General features: G+C 36.0%; 3 protein-coding genes across 3 annotated transcripts in view; all 3 read right to left on the reverse strand.

Annotated features, from left to right (window-relative positions):
* Nucleotides 1–316: 316 nt before the first annotated feature.
* On the reverse strand, nucleotides 317–8,722 carry LOC149052385 (G protein-coupled receptor GRL101-like). The gene is made up of 10 exons (XM_089194040.1): nucleotides 7,644–8,722; nucleotides 7,177–7,258; nucleotides 4,864–4,926; nucleotides 4,645–4,725; nucleotides 3,975–4,019; nucleotides 3,528–3,602; nucleotides 2,971–3,018; nucleotides 2,677–2,727; nucleotides 2,425–2,487; nucleotides 317–787 (listed from the first exon to the last, which is right to left on the reverse strand). Exons 1-10 carry the CDS (start codon nucleotides 8,619–8,621, stop codon nucleotides 744–746), a joined length of 1,530 nt encoding a protein of 509 aa, XP_089050166.1. The 5' UTR covers nucleotides 8,622–8,722; the 3' UTR covers nucleotides 317–743.
* Nucleotides 8,723–10,595: 1,873 nt separating this feature from the next.
* Nucleotides 10,596–13,272, reverse strand: LOC149052386 (uncharacterized). The gene is made up of 4 exons (XM_089180856.1): nucleotides 13,181–13,272; nucleotides 12,389–12,460; nucleotides 11,195–11,266; nucleotides 10,596–10,693 (listed from the first exon to the last, which is right to left on the reverse strand). The coding sequence occupies exons 1-4, from the start codon at nucleotides 13,270–13,272 to the stop codon at nucleotides 10,618–10,620; spliced, it is 312 nt and encodes a 103-aa protein (XP_089036982.1). The 3' UTR covers nucleotides 10,596–10,617.
* A 665-nt stretch (nucleotides 13,273–13,937) lies between these two features.
* The window catches only part of LOC149052387 (uncharacterized), a 15,996-nt gene continuing 7,051 nt past the window's right edge, over nucleotides 13,938–22,882 (reverse strand). Inside the window, exons 3-7 of the mRNA XM_089180862.1 lie at nucleotides 22,689–22,760; nucleotides 22,049–22,120; nucleotides 21,164–21,235; nucleotides 14,614–14,685; nucleotides 13,938–14,013 (exon numbers count right to left, since the gene is read on the reverse strand). Coding sequence (XP_089036988.1) covers nucleotides 13,938–14,013; nucleotides 14,614–14,685; nucleotides 21,164–21,235; nucleotides 22,049–22,120; nucleotides 22,689–22,760 — 364 coding nt within the window. The remainder of the gene's footprint in view (nucleotides 14,014–14,613; nucleotides 14,686–21,163; nucleotides 21,236–22,048; nucleotides 22,121–22,688; nucleotides 22,761–22,882) is intronic.

Raw genomic sequence — 22,882 nt, forward strand, 5'->3', positions numbered from 1 at the left:
AAGTGCTTTGGTTTTTTTTTAGACTCAAAATGAAACACTCTCCCAGAATTAGTCAAGAACCTAGAAATGACTTATTTAAATTTATGTTTTACTGCCAAATCTCTGCTAATTATTATTTAAGCCCGTTAGTCTTTTTTAAAATCAGTACACCTCCAAACTTCTTTGTTCTTCCCTAAATTAAGGAAATTTCATAAATGAAGCAAGCTGAAAGCGATTTCAGTTAGAAATACTCGTAAATAAGACTGTCAGAATTCTAAAAACGAACCATAAGATCGTCAATATACTACTAAATATCCAATGATTGACGTCTGTGCCTCTAAATGATTCTAAATTTTATTTTTTTATTGCTTGCTTGTTTCCTAAAATCGAGATACTAAGAAACGTAACTTCCAAACATAATCTAAATGCTAAACATTTGCTTTGGTTATGATATATGTAATTTTTTTAAATTACAGTTTTAGGAAAAAGAAACTGAGGTAGAAGGTACTCTAAATGGAAGCTATTCATGGACTTTAAAACTTTAAATTCCCTCTAAACTACGAGTAAGCCTAATGAAGCCGAAAACACTACAATGAAAATCAGCTAAAATTCATATCTAAAACCACTGAGGAATTGCTACTCCCTCAAAGTTAATCATGTATACTACTAATGATAGCAAATAACCTCAATAAAAAACGATCAGTAGATGGACATAATTTTTCTAATTACCACATGACTATTACTAGAATTGCTTTTTCTATCACTTAAATCCTTCTGTTCTTTTCTCCAACCATGAAGGTCTCTTTTACTAATGGAAAGAGAAAAAAAACACATTTATCAATGCATGCAGAACAACTAACCAGAAAGTTAGTCGCTCATTTGGCTTTGGCAGTCTGATCCCCACAGGCAGCTTGAAAATAAATTACTCCATGCCCGCTGGTTAAGCAGATAGTCAGGCAGATAGTCTTACTGGCAGTCTGAGAGACAGTATAAAAGAGAGTCAGGCAAACAGTCAGGCAGACAGTCCGTCAGAAGGTTAGGCTGAAAGCCAGATGGACATTCAGGCAGACAGTTGTGTACAGGTTCAGGCAGACAGTCAGAAAAACAGTCCAGCAGACAGTCTGGCAGACAATAGAGCAGACAGACAATCATCCAGTTTGGCAGACAGTCAAGCAGATTATGAGACCGTCTTTCAGCCAGCTCACACAGTTGATGTAATCTGACGGCTTACTAGTCAATTGACCAGTTGGCCCATCAACCAGATTGTTAATTAGAAACTCTGACGGAGAACAATTTGCATTATTAACTAAGGTGATTACACTAACTCATCTTATTAATCAATAACTTGGGTGGTAAGGTTAGGTCAGCAGGCAGGTATGCTCATATTTTTACTTATCGTACATCACCAAAATCAGGATAAAATCGTTTCCGTTTGCAAAACCACAAGCAGCAGACTATAACTATAACGAATCACACTGCTTTCTTCCACAAGTCTAACAAACTGAGAAAGAGCAGTGGGCTTCTTAACATGTAATGGATGCGGAGGTAATTATTACAAGTAACTATATAAGTCGGTACGTTTGTTGTACACACTAGTACATTAACCTTCGCATTTAATTAAAACTTTCATTTCTAAAAAGGCAAAGAAATGTCGGAAATTTCCTAGGTATATTTTAGACAAGGAATTGACCGCGGTTATAAATTGCGGTAGCACCGATATACACTTCAAATGTAGCGACGTAGAGTTTAGGTTTGAGGCCGTTGTATGAACCGAAAAATTGGCGTTCGATAAGACCTACGAAAATATTGGCTTTAAAGCTGGTTTCATTGTTACCTGTTCTTTTTTTGTAATAGTTGTCCCCGAATGAAAAGCAAGTGTGCGTAAGCACTGTTTCGGCTAAGCTGATTAGTGTTTAAGAACTAGGTCCCATAACGGTACGAAGAGGTTAAGTTGCGCTTCCAGTTCCGCCAATGTCATAAATAGCATAACTTGCACTTATTGCAAAAAGATATACATTGATGACACAGAACGGTGACTAGGTGGCCAATTTCTAAAACACCTTTGCAACGTATAAAGACGCATCCAAACGAGTTGCTAGACACTTTAATCTCCCTGAACGTTCTAGGAGTCACATGGCAGTCTACGGCCTATCCCTATATCTAGGCAGTTCGAAGGGGGGCAGAACTCTAGAGCAAAAAAATTATCTTTCAAATTGGCACTCTTGATCCCCACAGTATCAACAAACGCTTTTTATTCACTCTAATATTCCTTGTCACCATGTTCTCACCTATAGCGTATCTCCATTTTCCACATATAAACACTCACACAACCTAAATTCCTCCATTCGCTCTGACGAGGCATCAGCTTTGAAACTCTTCACGGGGTCAGTTTACATTATCATCTTGGTCGATAAACCCAAGTTATCTGATTATAAGGAATGTTACCTTCCTCTTCCGTGTCCATGTCAGGCTCAAGCACTTTCTTGTCTTCTTCTTCGACGTTTTCAGCTTTTTAAGAAGATAAAGCATTTGGTAAAATGTACATTAGTTTCAGTCGTTCAATCTTGCTTTGACTTGAGCATTTTAAGAAGCCATTATCTTTTTTCCCAGGGACTACCAAGATAAAAGATATGCTTCAGTAATTCATCTAGCGCGTTAACACCTTGGGTAACCAATCAAAATCTTTATATCCTTTACCTTCGTCACTTGGCATCGGAATCTCTTCACTCTCCACCTGCTCCTTAGATTCTGTGTGATAGCAAGGTTGTTAATTATAATGAGATATGAGTACTTTAAGGGAAACGTATAGAATGCATTATAGTAACTGTCAGTGTTGCTGTGTAGGCTAACGCATATATAATACCTATCAAATATAATAAGTGGTCTTCATAATAAACCCGGCCCATGGTCGAAGCCACCAAATTGGCTCATTTAGCTGTAAAGGTTAAAAAAAAATTAAAGCAAAAAGAAACTGAACCGTATGAAATTTACCTTCTTCAATTGGCTGTTCAGGCTCACGCTTTTTCTCTCCTTTCTGACCTGGAGAAACACATTTTGAAAAAAATTAGTAATCGAATACTTGTAAACTTGAAACTAAGCACATTATGGCATTATGAGTAAGTAATCAGATGATTAAAACAAATGACATTTGTTGAAAATTTTTCAACTCTTGTATCAATAGCTATTAAAGATATTCACGAGGTATTGCGCAAGAGTCTTCTACCCTAAACGGGCATGAGGCAGGTGGTGTTTGGTGCACTTGCGTGTAGGGCATGAATACGTCTAATTTTGTCCAATTTCCCCCACTCTGTCTTTTTAAGTTTGCAAGAGTCATTATTTTCAGTTAGTGAGGAAAGATTTTTTTTTACCTTAAAGGAGATGGTGACCACCTAGCTTCTTCTATGAATTCATTCAAGAGACCGAAATAAAATATTTTTGTATAACATACAAGGATATATAAATAAATATACCAAAAGCCAGTTTTGTGGAACCAGCCAACACTTTGGGTTGTACGAGGCTCCTCTTAATTTATTGTTTGGTAGACTTACATAGTTTGTTTAAAAGTTCTTTGCCTTCGACAGTCTCTTCAGTGGCTGGTCGGATGTCAAAATCATCCTCATAATCTGTTTCAAAGGAACAAGTAGAGTAAACCATGACATGATGCTTATGTTATACAGCTCACCTTATTTCACATGTGTAAGTTTATGCGCATGATAACGTGGGTTTGAAATCACACTTTTTCAAAAAACATTTCATGTGACTCAATGCTTTCTTTCATTAACTCCCACCACATCATTTCTTGCTCAGTATCTGGCGATTCTCAGGAACAATTTTAAACAGCAGTCGAAGTTACAATTTACAGTTGTAATGATTACAGTTCTACTCTTGTGAATAAAACAGTTCTGCATGACTTGTTTTAATATTTTTGAAATAAAAAAAAAATAAAAACATAATAATAGGCGGGGAATTTTATTTCAATTAATAAGACATTTTACCGGAAGAAGATGGGGTCTCATCTCCTCCACAGGCTTGTTCCATAGCTGTCGATGGACCAAAAAATTATTTTTAAGTTTAAGTTATTTACCTCATAGTAGAACCGCAAACTTAAATCATGGAATGATAATTGTGAATACTTATTAGTCATTAACTAGAGCTCTGTCGTATGGGAACCAAGTGAGGTTCAGAAAGTGCGTAAGGAGAACTGTCTCCAGAATTATTGAAGGTAACTTAAGAAAGACCAAAGGAGTTAGTTTTATTGTAGGTTTTTTCTTTCAGTAATCAGCCTATCGTGATTACATTAAAATTCATGGCGTTTATGTCATAACGGGAAGCCCTTCCTCTATTTTTCTTTTCTCAAAATGCACAAACAGAATTATCGGAAGAGGAGCAGGGTTGTATAGTTCCATTTATCTATTTTAATTAGGAAGAGCGCTAACATGTGGTAGATGATTTAATTGAACTATATACGTGCCATGCGAGTTGAAAACTATGAAATCAATCACATATTACCAAAATCATTTTAAAAAAGTACATTCATACCCACGATATAATACCTACGAGTACTGAGACGAATAATTTGCTTCAGAGTTTTTCCATTTGATTACCCACTTAGCTAATTGCGGAATGATGTTTCAGTGAAAATAAGTATACGGATGGAATACTGACCTGGTTGCAGAAAAGGCGATTCAGGAGCTTCCACTTCCGGGATTTCGTTGTGCTCTATTTCTTGCATTTCAATCTGCTCTCCTATGGGAAGAAAATGTGAGAAAAAAAGGGAATAAAAAGGAAGAGAAGAAACAAAGGAAAATCATTATACATTGAACACTACCAAGTTGGAGAGAAGTCATTTAATTTTTAATTACACAAGGAATTACCATATATTACCCTCTTCGTTGTTGGCGTGTTCTTCATTCATAATCTGTCCCTGCTGATCATTTCCTGCTTCCGCTATGTAACAGAACAAAAAAAACAAAAAAACAAAAAGCAAAAAAAATTGTCTTAAACTTTTACAAACAAAGATTAAGGCTTATCCAAACATCAGTTTAAAAAGTCATTCTTCAAGTCAGATCTGCATCTTTAGAAGCTTATCCATCTATATTCTGAAAATGGTTCATAGTTTTACGCTCACATTCTATTTAAAAAAGGTTTAATTTGCAAGTGGTATCCATTTGCCCCAATATTGTTTGGTTCAGAGATCTGGTGCCTAAATTACGGCGCGAGAAAGAGGCGAAGTCTATCTCATCGGTATGAAGAATAATTAGCGAAAGTTTCTTGAATTCATTGTTGGAGAGTGAAAAAGTATTTGTGGGAGAGAGGAACTGATAACATAGCTAACAAATTCAAGTTCCCAAATTCAACAGCGTAAGCGTGCTTCATAATCCTATTGTACACGCTAATGACGTCAGCAGACATATGCCTCCAGATTGAAAATTTTCCTCAGCGATTGAATGCGAACTTGCGAACGAGTTTGGCTGAGAGGTTTTCAAGAAATTTATCCTTTCCATCCCGATTGAGATAGACCTTTAAAAGCTCTTATTGAAAAGTAAATCTGTGGAAGGATACTCGTTTGGGAAGCGATGATCTTTTAAGTCTTAAAAGCGATGGCAAGAGCTCTCGGGTGAGCAATACTACGATTCCCAAACACGATCCGAATCATGGATGGAAAACGAAACTGAATTTGCTGAAAACAGTCGACTTCGCTATTTTGGGGCATTCTTTTGCTCGTTAGATATATTTTTATAAGTGTTAACATACCTGAAGTATTCTGCAAAAGAAGATTTTGTTTTAGATGTGATAACTTTTGAACACAACGCTTCGCAATATTCTGGCCATGAAGTCAAGTCAACAGCGATCCCAGAAATGTGAATCTTTAACGCGGGTCGAACATACGCAAGGAAATATCATTCTTTTCGGCAATACATAGCGTACTTGGTATTTATTCGAATGAAACGTTTCTCTCTGATATTTTTACGTCTTTTTTGACTTACCTTTCAGTTCACGTTCATTGGGTAAACCCGACGTATATAAGAAGTGACTTTGAAATCTGATTGCCAAGTATGCACTGCGAATTTTATTTTAAAAATTTTGGTTTCTGAGTACATTATAACAAAAAACTGCCAAATTTTTTTCTAGCTTGGGGATAGGTTTTTGAACTTATCTAGTTTCATTAGAGCCTGTGATTGTTCAAAGACGACTTATTTGAAACTAACTGCACGCTGTATTTCTCGAAATTTTCCTAAATTGTGAGAAAACAACATGCAACATAATGCGTTGACAATGTTATAAAACAATTGGTTGATACTTCAGCTGTGCATTCGTGGGATATGAAGCATTTAGGAAGTTTTGATAAAACCCAAGAAACTAAGTTTCGGCCGTTTCTACCGCTTGTTGCGCACTATCTTTACATTGCACAATAGGTTGCATATGCAATCCAAACTTGTGATGAACCGACAGATTTATTCTTCCGGCTGGTGACCTTGAAGTTCTCCACACTTCTAGTCTTGCAAATTACAGATTTCCAGTTCGCAAATGAAAGATTTTGAGTTCTTTTCACAAATGACAGAATTTGCATTTCGTTTCATATCATTTTGTTTTATTTTGCCTAATACAGTAACCCCCCGCTACGAATCAGCAGGAAAAAAACAGAATGCATACCTCGCGCATAAATTTGCCGCCATATCTCTCCCACAAAAAAAAATAAAAATGAAATAAAATAAAATTGACTGTCCCACTTTGAAGTTCGAAAAATTTTCGCTGATTTTTACTACCTCGGTTTTTCCTCTTTATACCGATGACAGTTCATTCCCGCGCCGAAGTTGCGGCACTTTATCTCTGAACCGCTATAACTCGGAATAGCTCATGAACATTAAATTATGATTTCTAATCGGGTCGTTTCTCCTATTGACATTATAAATTTAGTGCTTAGTCCCCATTTCTTCCCACAGTTTTAGTCACTCTCTTGCATTAATTTCTTTTCTTGCCGGCCTCGTCTACAATACCTTCTCTTCTTTACGAAAACCTGTTATAACATTTTGTTTATTACGCTTTTGAGATTTAAAAAATTTTCTTTCTATCTGTTTGTTTTCGTTTTCTGTTTTTTTTTTTTTATTGGAAGCAATGCTTGTTTTTACCATTTCATACCACTTTCACCCTCATCTCCTCCAAGGCCTTATTATGGTATGTATAAATGCACCGTACCTTCTTGATTTTGTCCACTTCGGAAAATAGATCGAACATTGAACCACAGTTTCCTCAGTTTTGGTTTCAACACAGCTTGCACCTATACATTATCAATTTATGCGGCAGTTAATGAAAGAGATATTTACTAAATTGCATTTAAATTTAGGTTTGTCTCCATGGTTATAACCAACAGTGAAGAAGTAAACAGAAAAACTGTGCTTCTCCACTTCTGGGGTTCTTCGCGAAAAATATACAAAAACAAACTTTTATCGACTGTAACTTGAGGGTCTCAAAATATAATTTGTCAGTCGTAATAAGAATAAATTTGAAAAAGAGAGAGGTTGCCTTTGAGTGAAAGTATCAAAATTTCTGGAAAACAGTGGGGATAATCGATCTGTGTTTGTTTCAAAAATCATTTCGCAGGGGTGTCTGTTAAGACTGAAAATGACAGTATATCGTATTTCAAAGCAAGAGAAAACTGTTACCTGTGGAGTAGAAAGCGTGTACAGCAGTGGGTTGATAGCTGAATTGATCGGCAAGGCGAACACTGCAATCCACACTGCCAGATCACCAGGTGGATCAAACGTTTTCTCGACGTGCGACTTGATACCGATAGCAATGATTGGTATCCAACACAGGAAATCGGTCAGAATAATGAAGAAGACTCTTTTGGCAAGTGCTCTTTCCCTTTTAGCCTGTGCGCTTTGTGCTCTTGCTCGTATTTCACGAACAGTTCCATGCGCACCCAGCCGTCTGCTCGACGACCATGATTTCAACAAGATGGCAAGATAAGCAATCATAATGAAGATGAAAAGAGAAAAATTGAAAATGATAAAGATGGAAGTGGAGAATTCCCAGCCTTCTTGTAACTGCGGGGAAAGTTGCAGTGGCAGGCACACCACGTTCTTGCCATAATACCAGTCACCAAAGTATCGCATTCCAGACAAGGGAAGGAATGCCATAATGCCTCCCACTAGCCAGATAACTGCGCACATAATACGGGTCTGCCTTGGTGTAATTTTTGCAAACGTGTAAGGAAAAACAATGTTCTTGAGCCTGTCCCATGCAATCAGAGAAATCATCATAACAGACACCTCGCTTGAAAGGACAGACATGGCGCCATTGAAATGGCAAAACCAGCCGGTGCGCCACTCATAGTCGTGCAGGTAGTATTCCCCTGACCATTGCAGGTCTTTTATACCTATAATGATGAGGTAAATACCCATGATGCCGTCTGAAATACCAAGATTTACCAACATAATAGACTGGACCATATTGTTATCAGGGAAGAAATACTGCCACCCAACTACAAACACAGACCCAAACAACGAAAGAAGGCCGACAACCCAAAGACTTCTCCTTGGAGCAAGGTTGCGGAACATGGAGTGACAGCTTGCGAAGTTATCATTGAAGGCAAATTCGCAATCGGCATCCTGCCTGAAAAGATCAAGGTGGCAGCACATCAGGTTGGTGTCCAGAGTTCTGGAATTAGAAAAAAAAGGGGAAATTAGAAAGGGTACATCGTTAGAACAATGAGAGCAAAATTATGATTATCGAAAACGATCGGCAAGAAAATAGTGATCTATGCTGAGGCAAAGATAATTGATAAGCATTTTTTCATGAATTAATAGCAATTAGAAAGTCACGCGAAGCATGCCTTAGGCAATTTTATTTAAAATCTAAATAAGGCTTCATATCATTTCAGGATTGGAATTGATAGAAGATGTTGGCATAAATGAAAATTTATTGATCAACTGAACCATAACAGACTGAAGGAAAGAAAATACTTCAAATGGTTGCATCACCCACATCACAATTTGACAATAATTTCTATTTCAAAGGTAATTCAGACAACATTCGCCCCAAATCTCCTATTAAGCCATCATGTTAAATTATTATAATGGAGTATTACACTCTGATAATGTGTGGCAAAAGCCCAAAAAAGCCTTTGGGGAGTTCAGCCATCAGGTTGTAGTGCATGAACCTGCAAGTTTAAAATAGAAGATGAAAATTAAGTTGCATATCTCATCTTCCCAAATAATTAGTTGCAAGCCTTTCCTTTGAGTTTAATAAAATTAAAAATTATAGCCAATTAACTATAATACTCTAAATTAACTTCACACCTGCATCTTATCCGATTGCAGTACATGCGGCTTTATTGTAGGTACCGTGATAAAGAACTGCCATTTGCAGTGAACTTACAAAAATCGAAGTTCCCGGGCATGACCGAAAGTTATGCTGGTGACATTTTGTATTTTATTGCCCAAGATGTTTCTGTAAAAATTAATAACATAAGAATTAACTAGCAGTTGATAAACAAGGTCTTACATTGTCTGATTCCTAAAAATTACACCTGAAGTTGCCGTCGGAAGTATCATAGTTCTCAACTATGTTTGTTTGCTTTTTTGATAATATCCACCTTTGCTCAATAAAACCATGTTTATAGCAAGCCACACTTTTTTTCGTCAAGAAAATAGATAGTAATAAAATTAAGTTGTTGAGCATTACAATTTACACCACGCCTGTTGGAGATCGTGTTAACATTTTCAAAGAATTCCATAATGTGAATCTTTCTGTTATGTACATTTTCATCTTCTAAAAAAATTAGAAATTGTTTCGTATGTTATCAGCTGCACTCACAGGCCCTTGAGGTTCTTAACGCCCTCGAAAATCTTGTCAGGCAAAGCCTCGATTCTGTTCTCCGAGAGATGTCTTAAACAGGTAAGGGGGAATTTAATTTAATACACAAGTAACATAGCATAACCTGACATGGCACATCTAATTTAAACAGCAAAACTGATATCAAAGTTATATCACAATTATATAGTTATATCACAATTATATAGTTATATCACAATTATATAGATCTGGTGACGAAGATTGTGATCCAATATATTATAGAGGCTAGTACTAATAGAGGATACTAACTATATTTACTAACGCTAGTACTAATAGAGGATACTAACTATATTTACTAACGCGTTCCCTATTATGGCTCCTGATTTTCTATTCCAACTAATATCTGTGCAAATTAATTCCCTGAGAAAATTAATCGCATGGCCGTTTTAATCCAAACCTTTGCAACTAAACTCAATATTTATAGACTCAGCTAAATTGAAGCCATTTTTTCTTTGTTCAAAAAAGTTCGTTTCCTTTCAAGTTAACTTTATCATTGCGGCTCTATAATCTGAAGGACGAATATGAACAAAAATCTCAGTGCACTTGAGCCGTTTATCGCGTAAACGTTAAAAAGAAAAACCTTGATAATATATGATTATCATGCGCTTCTTTTGGTTTCATCTCTCTCCATATAAATATGGTTAATTTGTAAACATTTTCTTGTCAACTTTTATTCACTGAATGAGTTTTTTTTAATACATATGAATTGGCTGGTTCTAAAATAGGCTTTAGATTGCATCAGATCATAATGAAAAATTAACGTTTGAAATCTAGATGTACTCACAACTCGAACAACTTCACTAAGCCCTGGAATTGATCTTCATGAAGCCTCTCAATTTTGTTGTATTCCATTTTTCTGAAAAAGCGCGGTGCAGATGTTAGACTGAAATACACGCATGAAGGAATATCTTTAAATCTACTTTTGTCTTAATTATCTTCTGAATTTACTGCAGTACAATTAGCTCCCGGGTTTGATATTTAAATATCACAGAAAAAAAGAAAACATCAGACCCACATGAAACTTTCATGCTCTCAGGCTAGAGAAACTTTAGATTTTATTACCAGAAACCTCTGCTTCAGGTCTGTTGTTTAAAGTTGAGTTTGAAAAATCGTAAGTAAGCTATTGCACATTTTAAAAAAATTATTTAGGTTGCTTTAGTATCTAAGTCAACAAATTATAAGCCTCTGTCGCAAAATATAATTGCAAGACCAAAAAAATTTAGCAGCTTAAAATAAATAAGAAATGTAAATTGCTATAAACTAGGAAGCCGATTTACTCACTTATTGCTGTTATTGCAAGGTAATTCTTAGAGACAGCTTTTTTTGTTAATCTTAACTCAAAGAGAATCTCACTTACAGAAATCTCACAGCTGTAATGTTTTTAAAGATGTATGGCGGTAGATTTCCAAGTTCATTATTTGACAAATCCCTAGAATGTAATAATAACCGTAGTTACGAATCTATTACCATGAAATTACCAATACTGATTCATAGAATAAAAAATATTGGCTGCTTTTGAAGAACAATTGTTCATAAAATAATGTTTGCCTCCGCAGTAGTTTCCAACTTAATCTATCTATTTTGAGTTCTTTAGCTATCTGGAGGAACATTATAGATGGTTAATTTTTTTCAAAATCCGGCAGCAAAACGCTGGTTATGACGCTATCAAGAAACGATATAGTGCGGACCAAAAGAGCATAAGATAATCCGTGAATATTTTCTAGGAAAAAATATCATACAGAAAGCTTTTTTCATACAAAATAGAAAAATTGATTATAATATACTAAATGCTAAATATACTATTTATACTTAATACTCTCCCGACGACGAAAAAAGGAATACAAAAACGCGGAATGTATCATAATGTTGCTACCTCGCGTGCAGTAGTTGAACAATACCCAACTTGAAAATCATCAACTCTAATTAATCATTTTATTTTTATTATTATTATTTTTATTGTCATTGTTTTTATTGAGATTACATTTATTACTGTTGTTGCAGCCTTGGTTTACTGGTTTATCATGCTGTGCTAAAAGCAGGTGTTTTATCCGGACAAAATTTTGAGTTGCTAAGTTGCTATCAAACAGAAGCAAATCACGAATAAGGTTTTCATTGATTTTCAAACCTCCAAGTACGTCAACTTTACTCACCAAAGCACATCTACATAACATAGCATTCTAAAATTCACCTAAACAGTTTTACAAAAATTGACTGTAAAATTTTCATGACACGGAGACAAAAAGCGATCCCTAGAGTTTATTGCTAATCCTTATGGAGGAGAATGATCCTGGGGTAGTGGGTCTTCTTTTCTTTTGCTCTCCTTATAATCAGTGACTTCCTTCAGCGTAGTTTCATCTGGCAACTTATTCATTTTTATCACCAAAACTGTGTTGCAAATTTCGACTGATACCCACGTCAGACCTTTCAGTGTTAACATACGTGTTTCTGTTAACTGAATGTGGCCACACAGCTTTGAGAAATGTGCCTTTTTGTAAAAATTCAATGACCTCTTTTCGAATCGTTACTTTTGTTAAATAATTATTGTACTCACAGATATATGAGGTTGGAGAGGCTGTTAAAAATTCCATCTGGTAGAGTCTTCAATTTGTTATTTGACAGATAGCTGATAGGAATGACAAGACAAGAAAGTGCGTCTTAATTTACAATGTTATTTGAAATTCGTAGAAAAAAAAGGTATACAGACGCTGGTCACTAAGAATAATGAAAGAGCTGAATTTAATCGTGTACAAGCAATGTGCATAATCTCATAAAGAGAAAGGAACAGTTAATGCAGTGCAATCGTCTTAGCTATTTCGCTATTTCTACAGAAAAGGAACAACCGGTTGACAACTTGAAATTTGATCGCACACTAAACACTGCTATCTAAGGTTGGCATGAGCTGATTATCCCTACTATTCCAGTGAATTATTCAGTATAGAAATCATCCAGCCCGTGTCTTATGAAGACATCTAACTAGTTCACAACAGAAAATTATGTAATGACTACAAATTTTATGGCACGCAACGATTTCGTTGCTGTATGACTGAAAATCTCCTATTCTGATTATCAGAACAAAAGTGAGGGAACAGTTTAGGATGGTTCAATTGGTTTTTTTTTTTTTAATTTTTGTGCTAAGGGTAATATCAGAAAAGTTTGAAAATGGAAATATCTCGTCCAATCTCGTATAATTAGTGACGCGATAATATGGTGACCAGCATATTATTGTCTATATAATTACACGAGCAGGCCTGTTGTGGAAGGGAGATGACATTGAAAGCTTAAAATCATCCCTTAACCACAGTCATAAAGCTAAATAGCTAAAGAGCATCTCCATGTAACTTACAGCTCATTTAAGCCTTTTAGATCTTTGAATAATTCGGGAGGCAATTCAGTGAAATTGTTGTCTTGCAACCATCTGTGTTGAAGAAGAGACATCTACTTAGTTTATTGAAAAGCTTAAAAAATTATTAGTCTATAGGTTAAATTGGTGCACGAGCGATAAGAGAATAAAAACTGAAACAGTTATTTCTAATAACTGCATCGTGTGAAACGCAACAGGAAAGCTAATTACATATGTAACCGACAATAAATCACAACAAAATGCAATGCCATTCGATGCAATGCAATACGACCAAGTTCTATGAACTTATGCAACGAGTGAGAGGACCAAACTGGAAAATGCCTGGCTCGAGATCATGGCGCACTTACCGAGTGGAATGCAACGGGCTCTATGATAAACAGAATTTTAGAAGGACAAATCGATAATGGTTTCTCAACCTGATGCAATCTAAAGAATTCGTATTTAATTTACCTCGGTTCTACAAGTTATCAACTGCGATGATTTACATCAGAGGATATGTTGATAAACCTTTTTCGGAGATATATTTTTGACAAAAAGGGTCGTTTGAGTGTAATCAGAATTTGAACCTTTCCTAACTTTTATTATTTGACTGATTTAAAAAAGTCATCAGTTCTCTTCGTTTATCTAGATCTGTTTCCTTATCATTGTACAGCATGAGTCATAAGACGGATGTCAATACATTGCGATCCTGCAAACGGAAATCATTGTTACCATGTTTCACTTTGTTTTTACGAAACACTTACAGTTCCTTTAAAAGTATCATGTTTCTGAAGGCGCTTCCATTTAATCCTTTCATGTCGTTGTCATTCAGGCGCCTGCGTTATTTACCAAATAAACTGATTAATAGTGTTAAGATACCCCTGAAGTTTATCGCTCAGGGTAGGGGAATCACCGAGACTATTATTAATGTCTTGCCGATTTGGCAAAAATTTGCATTGCTTTCATAAATGATTATTTGCTTGTGCTAACTTCATCCTGAATACTCATCAAATCACTCTGCAATATACTTAGATTATACAAAGAGAAAGTGTGGTTTTTAATTGCATTCGGTCTATAATGGACATTTGATGAAAATATTTTGAATAAACACCTGGTAATGCCTGTTTTAAATGTGACAATCGATGTCAGAGTGCCTCCTTGATATGAGTTCCAAGGTTTCTCTACAACACCTTGACTTGTATCAGTTTGAAAACAAAAACACTTAGAGGGTTTTAGAGCTATTCAGCAGTAAAAGAGGCACATCTTAGCCGCACTTCAAGAAAGATTTGGTAATATTTTATGTATCATTGAGTCTCTTAAATTTCTTGTTCTTCTCGATATGCGAAATAGGTGCTTTACATTTGTTTACGTACATAAATAAGACTCGCTCGTCAATAATCCTGAGTTTAAATAGTTAAGACAGAAATGTTACTTACAAAAACTCCAATCTTGTGTTATTCTCAAAGATTCCCAGGGGAAGGTTGTGCAATTGCATTTCAGACAAGTACCTAATGATATAGTTCACATACATAAGAGTTGCATAAAGTATAAATAGCAGCAATACTGTACCAGAACCCTTGTTACCATTTAAGGATAACTATAACTAATAACTACATTTTTGAAGTTATTGCGATTTCATCACAAATTTGTTTCATGTTTTTTTCCTTAATAGGCTGCAATACGATTTATTTCCGTAAAGGAAAATAGTAAAACAAAGTGCGTTAACTACATATTTTCTCTTTCTTCATTTATCCATGCCAGCTACAGTGATTAGCAATTTTCGAGTGAGATACGCATTTTTCGGATTGAATTAAGTTTTTTTAAAAGTTATGACCGTCACTTGAAGTCCGATGAAAATCTCAGTGAAAATTATCTTTTGAAGTTAATTAATTTTCATCGTCTTCTGGGCCGTAAGACCTTCTAATCACGTGTCCTCTAGCGGAAGACATTTGAAAGTTTAATTTTGAAAATATCATGGATTCCTAACGCCCTTTGAAGATTGATAGAGGAGAGTATACATAGAAAAGTAGGGAAAATATTTAAAATAATGACAGTAACGTGGGAACCAGGCAAATTCAAAATGAAACACAGAAATTAAGATCGCCACCCCTTCCTTCCTTCCCCCTTGTGTTTTCGTTACGTTGCCATATTTTGAAACGTTTTTACCTTAAAGAGATACCTGCTATGTCATCTACAAGATATTGTTAATATTATGGTATACATATGCAAATGATGCTGCTGGTAGCCAGTCAGACCCTAAAAGATTCTGCCAGTGAAAATGAAAATTATGCTACCTCTTCTTTAATTTCAACTAAGAAACAAACAAAAAAATCCAAATTGTTGATAAAGCATGATATCTTTCCTTTACTTTTTTGTTAGTTATTTACTTATTCTGATAACTGCCAGGGAGGTGTGCGGACGAATATTTGATCACTCGGCGTTCATGCAATTTTTCCCTCTATGCCTAGTTCGAATGTTCGCTCGCTTTAGAGAAAATGTAAGCTTCAAATCCGAAATTGCTGCTCTGAAAAAAAAATTGAAAACTTTTAGAATTCGCTCAAACTTAGCGTCAACGATACTAATGTCTCCAACAATGACGGCGAAGTGAGTCGACCGGCGATATCACAGGACGAGACTTTGAACACCCTGCAATTTTATGCCAAGTCTTACGATGACCTTCGCCAGTAAGCGGATAAAAGTTTGCAACAGCTCTGGTCACGCCTGAATGTTCTGTCAAAACGAGTGGAAGAGATTGGGAAATCCATCGAGCTGATTCAGCGCTACAGTTATCAATACAACGTAAGATCGTCGGTCTCCCTAAAAAAAAGGCAAGCGAGTCAACATTCGACACAATTATATTATGTCTTAGCCTCTTTCAAGCTGCAGGAGTTGAAATCTCTATTCCAGATATCGATATCGCTCATCGTACTCCCACAAGAAACGCCATTCCTGGCCCGAGACCAGTCGTTTGCAAGTTCACAAGAAGGATTGCGAAAGAGAACGTCATGAATGTACGGAAAGATGCATGTAAGGTTACAGCTTCTTCAATTGGTTAACCTGCCGATTGCACATCGGAGAACGTGAAGATTTTTGACCATCTAACTCCGCAGGTCTAACAACTCCTGGCGGATATGAAAAAAGATTCATACTCGTATTGGCTTCAGGATTTGTTGGTGTTAGAACTTTACCATCTATTTACGGCAAACAGAAGACTTCCGCCCTATCCAGTTCAAAACTCTTGACGACCTTGAAAGGTTTGTTCGACAAGAGAGCCTACCTTTAAGCTAAGCACTCTGAATTTTGTAGTTTAATCTATAATTTAATTTGCTGCTTCTATGATGGCTGACAAGACACACTTTCAATCTTTCCTCCCTTTTATTCACTTGAATAACAGTTCCTTTAATTTAGCTGTTTATGAATTTTCTCCTGGTCCCTTGAGTCACGATGCCGTCTTGAAACATTATTTAATCTTGTTGAAAGGCCCGAATTGTTTAATCCGCTTTCTATTTATCTGAATCCCGACTCTAACTTTATCACTCGCCGGCCTAATAGTGGCTATTGGTTAGGGAAGACCTAAGCAATCGAGTAGTTTCTTTTGGCGACAAAACAAATTTTTCTATTATACATTTAAACGCTCGAAGCTTAATAAGAAATTTCGATCAACTTAATTCATTCCTGAGAAATATTAATATGCCGTTCTCTGTGATTGGTGTGTCAGAAACTTGGCTAACTCATTGCACTGCAGAGCTCGCAAGTATCACAGGATACAATTTTGTCTCCAACCATCGTAAATAAAAAACAGTCGGCGGAGTTGGAATTTATTTACAACAGAATGCAAATTTTCAGATCCAGATGTAATTGAGCCACTTTTCTAGGAAATTATTGTTCCCCACGCAAAACAATGTTACTGTCGGTTACGTGTACAGACCACCAAATCAAAACACTGTTATGTTCATTGAGAAATTCAACAATATTCTCTCACTAATTTCTAAAGACAATAAACATCGTTACATGATGGAAGACTTTAACCTAAGCCTTCTTCAATACAATTATCATGTTCCAACACAGGAATTTATTGACAGCTTATTTTCACACGCCTTTCTTCCTCTCATCTCCAATCCAACACGCCTCACCTCATACTCTGTGACGCTAATTGACAAAATATTCATCAACAACCTTGCACATAATGTCTTAGAGGCATTATTCTAACTGATTTATCTGACCACTAACCCATTTTTGCATATTTTGACGACGTAATTCTAACGCGCAGCACAGAAAGGAAAATTTTGATACGCACATTCAATGACGATAACTTGCATAAATTCAACGAGAACCTATCAAACGCAAAATGGTTCTCATTCCGCAACCTGTAACATTCCAATGAAGCGTATAATCATTTTATTGAAGAATACTCCAGTATCTACAGCGACTGTTTCCCTCAAAAGGTTCTCAAAAGTAAACAGGTGAACAAACATGACAGGACGGATAATGCATGCACTGTAAGTACCTCCCGTTGTTCCATACAAAGCCTTAGAAAAGTTTTCTAAGGCTTTGTATGGGACAACGGTAGGTACTTACAGTCCACGCGTTTTTCCGTCCTGTCATGTCGTTTCCCCTTAGCTCAGCCCTGGAATTCTGACATCTATTAACAAGAAGAAGAGACTCTACAAAAAGTTTGTCTGATCACCTTTCGCATCTTCTGAGACGAAGTATAACGCTTACAGGAACAAACTCACCCATCTTACTCGAATTTCCAAACAAAAATACTACGACTCCAAATTTGATAATGCCAGAAATGCCCTCAAAACAACTTGGAAATTGTTAAATGAGGTTATCAACTAGCGTAAAAGTAATTCATCTCTTCCCACATCATTCAAATCTGAAGGCAGAAAATTAACGGATCCAATGGAGATCGCTGAAAGATTCTGTAAATACTTTACAGACATTGGTCCTAGCCTGGCTAGATCTATATCCAGTGTGAATTCTTCTTTTCGTTCCCATCTTGGTGATAATAATCATTCCTTCATTAACCTAAAGCCCACCACAACTAGTGAACTAGAAAGCATTTGTGGCATGTTCGCGTCAAAGAAGGCTCCTGGCTATGACAGTTTCCCAATGCATGTCATTAAGTATTCATTTCACCTTATTTCTGCTCCCTTGGCAGATATTATCAATCTATCTCTTCTAAAAGGCATTTTCCCGAACAAACTTAAAATCGCGAAAATTATTCCCATTTTCGAAACAGAGGATCCTTGCTTTTTGGAAGCTACAGACCTATTTCTTTGTTGTCTAATCTCTCCAAATTTTTTGAAAAAGTCATATACAGTCGCTTAGTTGAATTTGGCAAAAAAAACACGATATACTTTACCGCTGTCAGTTTGGATTTCGGAAAAATCATTCGACATCGCACGGGCAAATTCATTTGGTAAATAAAACTGCCTCGGCAATCGACCAACACGAAACAACGGTGGGTGTTTTTCTAGATCTTTCTAAAGCACTCGAAATTCTCGACCGTCAAATCTTGTTTGCCAAATTGGAGCACTATGGTATCCGTGACGTGGCTCTGCAGTGGTTCAAAAGCTACTTTTCTTACCGCCTGCAGTTTGTCTAAGTCAATCAAACTTGCTCTCCAATGCAAACCATCAAGTGTGGCTTCCCTAAAAGTTCAATCATGATTTTAGGCCCCCTATTGTTCATTCTATACATAAATGACCTCCCTAATGCCTCTGAATTAACAGACCCTCTGCTTTTCGCTTATGAAACCAGTATCTTTTATTCTCATTCAAGCCCAAATTGCTTAGAACCCGTACTTAATGATGAACTCCAAAATATTGATGTTTGGCTGAAATGTAATCAGCTTTCAGTTAATATAAAGAAAACGAACTACATCATTTTTAAACTCAGACAGAAGAAATTTAACTCCAGCATTTTTCTCTCCTTTGGAATCAAACCTCTACAACAATCTAACACAACCAAATTCCTTGGGTCTATATAGACGATCATCTCACTCGGAAACACCATATCTGCCATGTATGTAAACAAATCGCTAAATCAATAGGTGTTATATTTAGGTCTCACTTTTTCCTATCCTCTACGATCAAACTCACTTTCTACAACACCTTAATTTATCCTTACATCGTCTATTGTAACTCCGCCTGGTCGTCCACATATGTATCTAACTTAAATAGAATTTATTACTTGCAAAAGCGAGCTGAGTGGGCTATCACCAACTCAGACTATCGAACCCATTCCGCTCCTTTATTCTCCAAACTAGGAATTTTAGATACTTTCCAAGCCAATACGTTTGAAATCGCCAAATTCATGTTTTATTATAAAAAGAACTTATTACCCCTATTGCTTCTCAATCCGGCTTTTTGTATCAGTAATTTGTATAATAGCCAAATTCACAACTATGATACCAGAACAGCCACTAATTATCGAACACATTTGTGTCGTACAAATCTCAAGCAATTTACAAATTCAAACCTTCTTAGCCTTCAGACGAAAATGCAAGAGTTTTTATTTAAATAATCCCTGAATTGGCCTAGTCACACATTCGCAGCACTTTTTCTTTCTCTTATTTATTATTGTAAGTGAGGTGGCTCTCCCATAGGCCCGGTGGCTTTATGGGTCTCCTCCCCTATTAACACTGTAAATAAATTTTTGTATCGTGTAAATAGGGTAAATAAAGATGATGATGATGATAAAACGTATTTACACCGACTAAAACGCCGACTACTCGGAGGAGTGGTGACTAAGTGTTAACAAATGTTTGATGTTAACATCACATTTCCTTTCGAAGCCATTTTATTGCCTTTGAAAGTGGAGACTGGGATCAATGCAATCTTTACTTCCGGTGTTACCTTATCTCTAGAATACGAACAACTCAGCATTATAGTAGCCCGAAGACGAAGTTCTTCTTCCCATTACAAAATTGAAAATAGAATGATGGGCCTAATTAGAAAATTAGTCAGTCTTAGAGACAAAAAAGGTCACGACTTTGGTAAAGTTTCCTTCAAAAGAAACTAAATATATGCTGATTTTACTGGTAGGGCTACTTTTATTTAAAAACAAACAAACAAGATGATGGTTTTTCTAAATCATACCAAACCATCCAAGATGGCGGTTTTTTTTTTAGATTTTTAGTTTTTTCCTCAATAATTTTCGACTCGTCAAAAGATACTGAAAAACGATCTATGCTTCTTTTTTTTTATCTAAGAACCTTTAATTCTTCCGTAACTCATATCAATTCCTAAACCACACTTCACTTGTTATTCAATATACTAAGCCGATTTTCACCAAGTTATCAGCAAATGTGTCCCCAAGATAAATGAATAGCTACTCAAGTGGACAGTTGCCCCGTTAAAATCCTCTTGATTATAAAGAGAGGAAAAAAAGAGAAGGAAACCCCTCCTTCACCCCTTTGTTCGTCCGCAGGTTAAATTGTCGTCATTTTGTGTCTTTTGATGCACTAATTGCTATTCAGAAGTAAAAGGAATGGGGGCCACCAAAACCCGTTTGTGATTCACAGGCGAAAAAAGCAGAAAATAAGGTTCTTTAAGAGGTCGTTGTGTTGCTATGATAACCTAAATTGTTAACAAAAAATAAAATAATCGCAATCTGCTAAGGACTTTTCTTTCAATCTATTTTAAAATTTTTTTAAAATTTACCTATTTATTTATTTTTTGAAGCAAATGCCGTCGGAAAGTTGCCTTTGGCAATTGTCAAATGCTTCATCTTAGTTCCTTCCTTCCTTTCTCAAAATATACTTATTGTTCCTAAAATGTCTAATCTACGGAATTTAACACAAATTTGCTCACACCAAAATTCTTAATTTTGTGTTCATTATTGACAAAGGCCTAAATTATCTTATTAGATTCTAAAAGTAAAAGTGTCAGCGAGTGATTGACTATAAAGACAAATTATCATTGTAATGCTCTGTTTCTACTCTTACAACGTATTCAAATAAACAATAAACATACTTACAGGTACTCCAACTTGGTATTTGTACTGAAAATATCTGACTGCAATTCCTTTAATGGGTTACCGGACAAGTAACTACAATTCAAGAACAAAAACAGTTAGAGTGCATTAATAAATAATAACAACAACAATAATATTAATAATAATAGTAATAATAATAATAATAACAGTGATAATAACTTTTAAGGTTATTTTTAGCACTTCAAAACTAGAAACTAATAAAGGAGGAAGATATTACACCCAAAAATAAATGTGATTAAGGTTAGACTGCGCATGTCTGATAGAGATTAGCGTGTTAGTAAGCGCTGAAAGTACCGGACCCGGTGGTGTGGGCTGGAGCCCAGGTCCAAGGCACTCATGGGACTTTTTCCCCCAGTTCCAATCCGTGACTGTGTTCTATAAACGACCGGATAGTCTCGGCACAGTCAGTAGGATTTTTCCACCTCTCTATGTTTCCTGTCTTCCTTGTTTACCGTGCCCTCTTAAATTTATAACTTTGGGATTGTCATGTGGGCTATTTATTCATTGTGAGTAAGTCATTCTGTTGTAAGTATTATCATTGTTCGCTTCTTTGCTCTTGCGATCTGATGGTAAACAGTGCATTCTTTGACCCATCAAACGCGCAGTCTCAATTTTCGCTGAAGTTCAAATTCCAATGCAACTCCGTCCGTTCAAACAATGATGAAAATTTTATCTACAACTCCATGCGATTTTCAGTACGGTAAATGCTGTATTTTCAGAGTTCAAACAAATTCCGTACAAGTGCAAAATTTTACCCGAGCCAACATATCAGAGCTACGCCTTACGAAATTCTTGGTTGGTCCGTTGGTTATCTCACTCTTATCCCTCATTATGCTGTTAACAATAACAATAACATCATCTACTTACAGAAATGACAGACGAACGTTGTTTCTAAAAATGCCTGAAGACAAATTCTTTAGCTTGTTTTCGTCAAGAGTCCTTTTTACAAGAAAACATATCAAAGTACCGATTTAGTTGGAGCTTCAAGATGATACAAGACCTAAATGTTTCCAAGTATTAAAGCTTACTAAAAGCACAACAATAACAAAATCAACCCTACTAAAAACTTTATGATTCAAATATACATGAAATCTATCCAAACTATTTTTATCTTAGTACAGTTTTCTCCCATACTACGTAAAAGAAAAAAAAACCATGCAAAAAGGAAAATAACTCAAAAAAAGCAATAAAAAAAGGGAAAACATCATTGGCACAAGCGAAAAGACAAAACATAAAATAAACAGAGAAAAAAGACAAAAAAAACAAAAAAGTAACAGCCCAAATTTCGACATGGCTGGTCGTTTTATGGCACATTCTGTTTAGCAGAGGTCAAAACAAGGGTGAGGTGGGTCCAAGGGTACTGTGCATCAGCATAAGAAATAATATGAGTGTTCAAGAAAAGAAGGTAAATTCGATCATTTGGAGATAAAACATTACTTCTCTGTTCGGTGGATTTGGATTTAAGACATGTCCTTTAGCATACTGATGAAGCAGGGTATAAACTTACAGGTTCACCAGCCTAGTGTTATTACTAAAAATGTCTGATGGTAATTCCCCCAACTGATTGTTGTCTAAAACCCTAACAAGAAATAATAAAAAGTAGTGTCAATCACATTGCACGAATTAGAGAGGGTCAGGATCCACAATAAATGCATTCACGTAAACCTTAAGAATCAAAGAGCCGATACTTTCTTTTCGATT

Source organism: Pocillopora damicornis, chromosome 1, assembly GCF_964200805.1.
Source record: "Pocillopora damicornis chromosome 1, jaPocDami1.2, whole genome shotgun sequence".
NCBI classification, from domain to species: domain Eukaryota; kingdom Metazoa; phylum Cnidaria; class Anthozoa; order Scleractinia; family Pocilloporidae; genus Pocillopora; species Pocillopora damicornis.

Coding starts and splice junctions, on each gene's coding strand:
- LOC149052385 (XM_089194040.1), bottom strand. CDS start 8,621: ATGTGCTGCCACCTTGATCTTTTCAGGCAGGATGCCGATTGCGAATTT. Junction 4,927..7,176: donor AAGTGGACAAAATCAAGAAG/GTACGGTGCATT, acceptor TCTGTTACATAG/CGGAAGCAGGAAATGATCAG. Junction 788..2,424: donor CATGGACACGGAAGAGGAAG/GTAACATTCCTT, acceptor TCTTTCCATTAG/TAAAAGAGACCTTCATGGTT.
- LOC149052386 (XM_089180856.1), bottom strand. CDS start 13,272: ATGTCTCTTCTTCAACACAGATGGTTGCAAGACAACAATTTCACTGAA. Junction 12,461..13,180: donor CTAAAAGGCTTAAATGAGCT/GTAAGTTACATG, acceptor CATTCCTATCAG/CTATCTGTCAAATAACAAAT. Junction 10,694..11,194: donor ATTACAGCTGTGAGATTTCT/GTAAGTGAGATT, acceptor GCGCTTTTTCAG/AAAAATGGAATACAACAAAA.